General features: G+C 42.4%; 1 protein-coding gene across 1 annotated transcript; it reads left to right on the forward strand.

Moving 5' to 3' along the window:
• Positions 1–6,143: 6,143 nt before the first annotated feature.
• Positions 6,144–9,536, forward strand: LOC143532288 (rop guanine nucleotide exchange factor 1-like). The gene is made up of 5 exons (XM_077027376.1): positions 6,144–6,524; positions 7,139–7,255; positions 7,368–7,906; positions 8,149–8,505; positions 8,936–9,536. The coding sequence occupies exons 1-5, from the start codon at positions 6,248–6,250 to the stop codon at positions 9,332–9,334; spliced, it is 1,689 nt and encodes a 562-aa protein (XP_076883491.1). The 5' UTR covers positions 6,144–6,247; the 3' UTR covers positions 9,335–9,536.
• Positions 9,537–10,021: the final 485 nt, after the last annotated feature.

The raw sequence follows: 10,021 nt of genomic DNA on the forward strand, positions 1-10,021 counted from the left end.
TCCTTAGCAGCAGCCTCTTCAACGCCCTTCAGCTTACGCTCAGTGTGGTCAAGCATACCCCTCTAGTCCAAGATCTCTTGGAGCTTTTTGGCATCTTATAAAGCCAAAGCATCATGAGCCTGCTGAAGCCTCTCTAGTTTGGCTTTAAGCTCCTCATTCTCAGCGCGCAAAGGCTCAGCAATGGCTTCAGCTCTGGTGGCCCTCTCGGTCGCGTTCCGCGCAGTTTCCTTAGCCAACCTAAGCTGTTCGTTAACAGCTTGGGTAGCCTTGGAACGGGCCTCGAGCCGAGCCTGAACTTCAACCTCGAGGGCCTTGAAGGCCTTTTCCTTCTCCGCAGCAATGGCGGCAAGTCTCCTGTTCTCCTCCCGGATAGCCCGCGCCTGAGCCACTTCCTGGCTACGCGCCGCCTTTAACTTGTCGTTTTCACGACAAAGCAACTCGACGCGCGGCTGCATCCGGGCAAGGAGAATCCGAAGCTCATTCGTCAGCCTACCCTCCTGGTAGCTAGACATGGCTTCCCCCAACGCACCACTTGGGGCTGTGTGACGCGCCCACTCGACGCAGTCCACAACCGTTCGAAGGGTTGTTCCCCGGCGGATGTTCCACCGTGGAACATACACCTCATTGGAATCCGAAACTGCAAAAACAAAAAGCGGTTAGGAGAAAATGATAAAAAAAAAAGAGAAAAAAAAAAGATAATAGGCCAAAATAACCCTACGCACCTGTAGGGTCGACAACAGGCCGGTAGCCGCCAAACCCATCACCAGAACCTAAGGGATATCCATCCAAGAGGTCAGGCAGATGGGAAGGAGGCAGAGATTGGCTAGAAGCCCCAACCCTGAACATACCTGATGAACCGGCCGGGGACGAGGTAGTCGCCGGTGCCGGAGGCACGGTTGAAGCCGCCGCGGTAGAGACCATCGGAGGTGAACTCACTGGAGGTGAACTCATAACCGAAGCCGCCGCTGCGGAGGAGTCCGAAGAAAAAATCACCGCCGGCTCAGTGAAGGATGCAGTAAAGATGGCACTGACAGCCGGCGGAGATGACGTCACAATTGGAACAGTTGCCTCAACGGGATGAGCAACTGAACCAACACTGCAAACAGGCGCAGCCGCCTGGGTCATCGCCGAGGGTAGATTGACCAAACCTACCGTCATGGGTCCAGAGATGCTCCCTCCCGCTCCACTCTGGAATGCGGTTGCATCCACGCCTGCATGAAGACAATATTAAAAACAATGGCGGAAAGAATTGCGGGTAAGATTAATTTATACTTACGAGTTTTCTTGAGCTTGAAGGTTCTGACAGGCGGGAACGAACCCGATGGAGCCGGCCTCTTCACGCCGGTCACCGTCGTCGTATTGGGCTGCCCGGAGGTGACAGCTGTCTCAACCTCCGGAACAGTGGTCTCACCATCACCAGGGTTCCCCACTGCCTCCTCGCTTTCGATCTCCGAGTCGGACCGATTTCCCTGATCGGCGGTGGAGGCGCCCTTCGCCTTGCCCTTCACACCGGCAGCTTTCTTCTTCCTCACGAAGAAAGGCCCATCTGCGGATCCCTCATCAGAAGATGATAAAATTAGGGAAACTCCAGCAGAGGTTTGAGCATGAAGAGGGCGAGGGTTAAAGAATCCCTTACCTGGCCGCGTGGCGCTCAAAATCTCGTGGCCCGGCGGGTAGACCTCCACGAACCTATCCGCCGTTTGCTTCAGGATGGGCAACTCGTTCTCATCAAGAGCACGAGTACCCAGCCGAGCGGGACCACCGCTCTCACGCGGTTGCAGAAGAGATTGCAAGTTGTTTCCCTCTGAAAATAAACAGAAAAACAGTTAGAAGAAAAACCCTAAATCAGCAAAAAGAGATGGAGCATACCGTAGGGAATAGAATTCGAACCGTATTCAAGGATGATAGATACTTGCGACATCCCAGAACCGGCATCCTTCCATACCCGGCTCATCCCGAGCATCACCATCCCAGACTCCGCAAAGCGGTAAACCGGAGTCTGGATCTGGGAGATCTTGGTAAACCATTCAGTCTCCTGGTAGTTGGAGGCGTGAAGGTTGGGGAGTGCTCTCCCGTTATTGAATGTTATCGCTATGGGGACGACGCGAGCGGAGATATAGAAAAACTCCCGCTTCCAAGACCGAAGACTGCGCTCGGTAGCACAGATCTTCAAACCCTTGATCCGAGTGACCAAGGTATACCAGCCCTGGATGCACCTCCAGGAATAGAAGGTCATCAGGCGGTCGACGCGGGGCTCAACGCCCAGAATGCGGCACACCCATTCAAAGTGGCGAACCTTTGCGATCGCCATCGGGTGCACCTCCGTCAAATGTACACCGTGTTTCTCCAGAACACGGTATACGAACTTCGTTATTGGGAATCTGAGATTCCCATATAGGAAGGATGAGGCATAAACCCCTATCTTACCCTTGGGGGCATCGTACACCGTCCGGTGAGGCTCCGGAAACTCAGGCTCGTAAGGATCGAGCATGAACTTCTTGACGATATAGCTGTATAGATCGACAGAAAGAGCACACTGGCACTCGCCAGCAGTACTCTTATCGTCCTTGTCAGACGCGGACATCGGGTTCTCAGGGTATACGTCGGACTCTTCGGCAGTAACCTCAGGATCATGAGTAGAAGACATTTGGGAGGTATGAAAAAAGAACGATTTCAGGAGAATGCTCGGCGGAAAAGTTAGAGTATTCGCCAGAAATCGTTTAGAAGAAGAAGAGTGAAGTGAAGGTGTAAGTTGAGATGCATCATCTTCCCCCTTTATATACCCATCGCAATGAATGCGATGAATTTAATGCGGGGGAGAGGGAAAAGCGCAGGCACAATGAGACAACGACACGTGGAAAGCAAGCTGGCAACAGCTGTCGACAGGACGCGTGCCGTAAAATTCGCGCCCACGCGCCCGAAAACTCGCGCTCACGCGCCTGAAAAAGCGTCTGGAATGACCATATACTGTCACGTCGCCATAACTGCCTGCACGTCCTGAAACTGTCAGAAGAAACTGTCAGACGACGCTAACGTCCCTTCAACAGTTTGGACTGTTCTTATCCTTTCACCAACTCTTCGAATTTCAAAAAGATTCAAAGATTCAAAAATATGAGGGAATATACCCCCTTACCTTGGTAACCAAGAAACCGTAAGACAAGTGCGGGTACAGTGTCAAGGCGAAACCCTTCACATACTTAGCACCTGCAGGGAATTGAAGCCAAGAATACCTTGGTAACCAAGAAACCGTAAGACAAGTGCGGGTACAGTGTCAAGGCGAAACCCTTCACATACTTAGCACCTGCAGGGAATTGAAGCCAAGAATACCTTGGTAACCAAGAAACCGTAAGACAAGTGCGGGTACAGTGTTAAGGCGAAACCCTTCACATACTTAGCACCTGCAGGGAATTGAAGCCAAGAATACCTTGGTAACCAAGAAACCGTAAGACAAATGCGGGTACAGTGTCAAGGCGAAACCCTTCACATACTTAGCACCTGCAGGGAATTGAAGCCAAGAATACCTTGGTAACCAAGAAACCGTAAGACAAGTGCAGGTACAGTGTCAATGCGAAACCCTTCACATACTTAGCACCTGCAGGGAATTGAAGCCAAGAATACCTTGGAAGTCAAGTAACTATAAGACGAGTGCGGGTACAGCGTCAAGGCGAAACCCTTCACATACTTAGCACTTGCAGGGAATTAAAACCAAGAAGGATCTTCTGGGCCATGCTTGTGGAAAGGGAAATAACATCCCCGCATAGCGGGAACGTTGAGAACTAGATTGTTTGAAGCTCCAAGATGGAATTGGTTGTTTAACATAATTGATCACTATGTCTAAAACTACCAAAACGTCGTGGAGAATCTACAAGTGAAACTCAACGCTCCTGACTTGCGAGGAGGTTACACACCTACCCGCATCATACCCAAAGATCAAGCAGAAAAGTCGGGAATTTCTGCACGTGACATTAGGAAAACCGCGGGAAGAATCCCCACGGAAAACCTTAAAACTAAAAACCCTTTTCAAAACCCTTTGCTTAAGTCCAAAAGTTCACCTCACTTATTAACAATTCATGAGAAGAACATTGGACTGGGGGGACTTGAAGAGGTAGGTCCCAGCAGGGCCCAGTTGGACCCGCAAGACTCACCTTGAAGAGGGACGTCTGCGCAAAGACCAACTGGTTCCGCAGGACCCACCATGCTCAGAGAGATGAAGACCTTACGCGCAGTACGCCAGCTGTTCCCGCAGGAAAAGCCTCCCAATGGTGAAGTGCCCCGCCTGTTCCCGCAGCTGCGGATACAAGCCATCAGGGAAGGCTACCCGCACTAATAGCAAGGCTACACGCACAAGGCACTAACTCTCAATAATTCAGTGTCACCTGAAGAAGGAATGAGCAAGGCGGGAATACTCCCGCCCAAATGAGCCAGTCCATACGCTTCTGGAGGATCTTTTGTACTATACCTGCCAAGGTATGGACAAAATAGACAAGATCTGACCAAAGCAGCCCATGAACCAATCACAGGGTGACAGCTCACTGACAACAGTACGACGAGCAGCATGCTCTAGTACAAAATGTCACTATCAGCAGCTGCCTACTCACCAACCCTTGTCGTGGCACGTACATAGCCTGCAGTTGGTGGAAAAGGAATAGTACACAGCCGGCCATGTCACTATCAGCCGCTGCCTACCCACCAACCACCAGCATGGCACGTGCGTAGCCCACAGTTGGTAGAAAAAGAATATTATACAGCTGGCTGTACCTGCTTGGAAACCTGCCTTCGGCTATAAATACTCCAACACCTTGGAACGGTATCATATACGATCTTATACCATCACATATCTTATCTGCTCTAGCTATTTCTCTTAATATACATTTATATTCAGAGCAATCTAGTCTGATTCTCACGCCGGAGGGTGGTCACAAGGAGGTACCCCCCCCCCCCTTCTCAGTGACGAGCTCACGGTGTCTGTTTTGCAGGACATCAGAAGAATAACCATCTTTGCCGGACCTAACCCTCGTGGGAAACATCTACTTGACCCTAAGATTATCCGTAATCTGCCGGGGTCACTTAGTGTTTCTTCATAAATATACATAATTAATCCCTTGTCTACCTTCCCTACATGCACATGACCCACCACATGAACTTCAATACCATTTCATAAGTAGATCCATCCATTTAAACCAAATTCCACTCTTTGTTGTTAAATTTCTTATTTGTTGGATTATAAATGCATTTTTTTTTTCTTTTTGTTTTTGTTACAATAAGTCGTAGGGTGAGATTAAAAAAAGTCATAGATCTATCTTGATTTAAGTACAATATAATAAGACGGATAGTATTTAATTTTATAGACATTGACAAATAAAACATATTAAATAATTAATCAAACACTATATCTTCACTTGGTTTGACTCACTAATTAAGAATTTCTACCAGCTACTATCTCTTCATTGTCATCGTTCATGTCAAATTTCTTAATGCCAACATTTACGTTCTTGTTGATTTTGTCATCCCGTCCCTGCCATTCTCATTTCCACTCATTAAGAAAATAATAAAACTATTATTTAAAACTCGAAGAAGCTTAAAAAAGTTGTATTATTATGATACATCCACTTAGACTTCATGGATCATGTAGGTCAATGTTTTCTTCTCATTTTAACCATTAAACTGATTCACACATGAATAACAATATGAGCAATCAATTATAAAATCAATTCAGTTTAAACAAAATCTGACATAATTAAATCTAAATCATCTAAGATCTCATCAAACATTCATTATTGGAAAATAAGTAAAATCACAATAAATCTTTTAAGATAATATGTTACACCTTTTATCAAGTAACAATTTAATTTACTTAAATGTGTACAAATAAAAGTAGGTGTATGATCTTTTACTTCCAACATAATTTTGTTTCAAGGTAACAAATAAAAGGTAGTAATAAATTGTAACAACTAGAAAACCATAGGGTCCATTATCAAAGTTACCAATAATTCAAAGGTTTAAAATAAATAAAAAATAAAAAAAATCCACTATTAATAATAATAATATTATTATATATTAATAGTGGAAAAGTAAACCTCTGTTGTTTGTGTTCTCACTTTCACCTTTTTCTCACCACCGTCACCGTCACCGGCCGCCGTACACCGTCACCGGAGCAACAACTATTTCACAATTAACGTAAACTGTGATATGGGTTTTGGCTTAGGGTTTCTGGGTTAGTGTTTATTCAAGATAAAATCGATTAAAAATGGCGGGAAGCGTGTGTTCATCGGAGGACTACAGCCGCATTGTTTTCGGCAGCAGTGGACGACGGTGCTGTGAGGATGAGAGTTACAGTATCAGTGCTGACGTCAGCGAGTCTGAGAGTTCGTGTGGGTGTTTCTCCGGCGGCGCGTCGTCTAGTAATGAGTTGAGGTTTCCGGTGCCGGCGTTTACGTTTCCAATTATTGGTGGGAGTGAGAGTTGGGTTGAGAATGAGAATGAGAAGAAGACGAAGACAAAGTTGCCCGATTCTGATTTATCGGGTTAGTGTTTTTAGTTAATGATATTAATGTTAATTTGTTAGTTGAATTTGGTTTGAATTGTTAGATGTTAAATTAGGGCTTGATTTAGTTTACACTTGTATATATTATATGTATGCATTTGTTTAACTATTGATTAGTGTTGTAGAATTCGTTAGTCGCGAGATTTATCGCAATTAGTAGGCATGGAATTTTTATATTGTTTTGAAAAATTACAAATAAATGTTCATATAAATAGTTCAAACATAAAAAATAATAGTGAACATAACATTGATGACAAAACCAAGGCCTGATTGCCTTTTGAAAAATAAAAAGGTTCGACTTTTGACTGATTTGGGTGTATTCTTGACCGATTTGATCAATTTTCAACTTATTTGATGGACTTTGACCGACTACCGACTAGAGTCAACAGTTATCAAAAATTTTATCAGAAGCTCACTGACTACAGATTCGTCGCGGACTAGTCACTTCAATTTGACGACACATTTCTGCTTATAGTTTGATGCTTAGGTTTTTCAGTTTGAAATTAATTATTCAAATTTTGCTACACAGAGTTGCAAAGTTTTTTTTTTTAATTATTTTAGTGATTTACTGTAACAATTTGTTTAAATCTGCAGAAATTGACATGATGAAGGAGAAGTTTGCGAAGCTTCTGCTTGGAGAAGACATGTCTGGAGGGGGCAAAGGTGTCTGCACCGCTTTAGCAATTTCAAACGCCATAACAAATCTCTCTGGTTAGTTAAAATATTAAATAACTACACAACCGTTTTAACAATTACATTTTTTTTTATTTTTTTTGTTTTTTATCATGTCTTTATGAACTTGTTTATGACTGAACAATTGCAGCCTCTGTATTTGGAGAGCTATGGAGGTTAGAACCGTTAGCGTCCAGAAAGAAAACAATGTGGCAGAGAGAGATGGACTGGCTGCTATCTGTCAGTGACTCCATTGTTGACTTTGTACCTTCATTACAACAATCTCCAGACGGTGGCAGTTATGAAATTATGGCAACACAACCAAGGGCAGACTTGTCTTTAAATCTTCCAGCTTTAAAGAAGCTCGATCAAATGTTGATCACTATGCTAGACGGGTTTTGTAACACAGAGTTTTGGTATGTTGATCGTGGCATTGTTCTAGCGGAAGGTGACGGCTGTGAAGCATTTCAAACCCGTGTTTGTAATGGGCGGCCGTCAATTAGACAAGAAGAAAAATGGTGGTTGCCTTATCCTAAATTGCCGCCAAACGGGTTATCTGAAGATGCACGAAAGAGGTTACAGCAGTGCAGAGACTGCACAAGCCAGATTCTTAAAGCGGCTTTAGCTATTAACAGTAATGTTCTTGCTGAAATGGAGATTCCAAATGTATACTTGGAATCCTTACCCAAGGTATGATTTAGGGGCGTGTATAGATCTGTTTGGTTTGGTTTTGGGTCTGAACCGAATCAATAACCAAAAGTTTGGTTTTGAGTATTTGATAACGGAAATTAAACTAAAAATTTTAGGTTTACCAAAAACATAACCTTTTTGCTCAAGTTCAGTTTTTTTAGTTATGGATCAGTTTTTACGGTTATAATTGTTTGGTTATTATTTGTATTTATTAACTCGTTGCTTATTGTATAACATAACAGAATGGAAAAGCATGTTTAGGTGACATCATCTACCGCTACATTACTGCAGAAAAGTTTTCTGCTGATCATCTTCTTGATTGTTTGGATTTGTCATCAGAACACCACATTTTGGAAGTGGTAAATCGGGTTGAGGGAGCAATATATGCATGGAAGTTGAAAGATTCTAAAAAACATACAAATAATCATTCAAAAATCAAGCATTCATCATGGAGTGGGAAAGTTAGGGGTTTGGTTCTTGATAGTGACAGAAACAGTTATTTAGCACAAAGGGCTGAAACCTTGTTGCGTAGTTTAAGACTTCGGTTTCCTGGTCTTCCACAAACCTCATTGGATATGACCAAAATTCAGTATAATAAGGTATGTGTATCAAATTTCCATGCTGAAAAATTGCATTTTTATAGGAGATTATCTTTTTATTCAAACGTTTTCTAACATTTGGAGGTGCTAAAATGACCTCAAATTAGAAGTGTAAACGAGCCAAGAGCTCATCAAAGCTCGAGCTTTCTTGTTCTTTCTTTTTTTTTTGTGATTTTTTTTTGCTTTATGCATATATAGTTTTCTTTTCGTGTTATTTTAATTGCTTTCTAGTAATTAACATAGCATATACCTTTTAGATGTTTTAAATTTGTTGTTAGTTAGTTATTGTATTAAACTAATTTTTCATAAAAAGTAGGCTCACATGCATATTTAATTTCAGGCTCGAGCTCGTTTATAATGTGAGCTTATGTGTCAAATTTAAACTTTTGGTTTCTTTTAAGCAAATCTTTTGTTTTATTTTTTATTACAGGATGTCGGGCAGTCGATACTAGAAAGCTATTCAAGAGTACTAGAAAGCTTGGCGTTTAACATAACCGCAAGAATCGATGACGTCATATTTGTAGACGATGCTACAAAACGTTCTGAATCATTATCCACTTTTAATCGAGGCGGTTTAGGAGGTCGACCAATTCAAAAACGAATGGCCCCAAGTCCATTCTCAATCCAACACACGCCTTATTCGTCCCCATTTGCCACCCCAACATTTTCTACATCCCCTATTTTGATCCGAAGCCCCGCTAGAGCGCCTCCCACGCCTATTGATGGTGACAATTGTTTTAATGATAAGTTGTTAGATGTCCCGAAGCCTGCTGACATGGACAAGCTTTGGAAGTTTGCTGGAAGTGGTAATGTAATTGAGAGAGATTAGTTTGAGTGGTGATTGTATATGTAGGTAGTTTGTTGGTGACCCTGTTTGGGTTCCTTGTTATGGTAAGTAGTTTGGGTCATATGATCATATGAGCACTTTAAGTTTTATTTATCTGTCTGTGCTGCTTTTACTAAGTTGGGAATAATTTACTACATGCTAGGTGGATTTGGTTGAGTGAGGTTGTGATTTGTCAACATCATTTTATGAATGTGTGTAGGGATGATCTCGGTATCAAACCGGTATTTTGCAAAAACATTGTACCAATATTGAAATCGGTACCGTTACCGTAGGGAAGAACTTCGGTAAATACATGTACCGAATTCCTCGATCTCGATTTTTTTAAAAACTCGTTACTAGTACCCAATGTCATTTTCATTTGCAAAAGATTTCAATAAAATATGAATCTATGACATTATATTACGAAACATCATTATTAATTGCAAAAGATTTCAGTAAAATATGAATTCACGACATTATATAACAAAACAAGTAATGAAAAAAAAAAGAATGTTAATTAGATTTTGGGTTGTCACATTTAACTCATTTATCAAAAGAATTATATTTGGGTTAGCTAATTAGGAAGAGATTAAAAAACAAAAAGAGAGAAAATAAAAATTTTGAGAAAGATTTGTGAGGAAAAAAACCCTTAAAAAATGCAAGATCATAACTCAATAAAAATATTAAACT

Source organism: Bidens hawaiensis, unplaced genomic scaffold (genome assembly GCF_021521415.1).
Source record: "Bidens hawaiensis isolate Kalapana, Puna unplaced genomic scaffold, B.hawaiensis_p1.1 tig00009425_1, whole genome shotgun sequence".
Lineage (NCBI taxonomy): Eukaryota > Viridiplantae > Streptophyta > Magnoliopsida > Asterales > Asteraceae > Bidens > Bidens hawaiensis.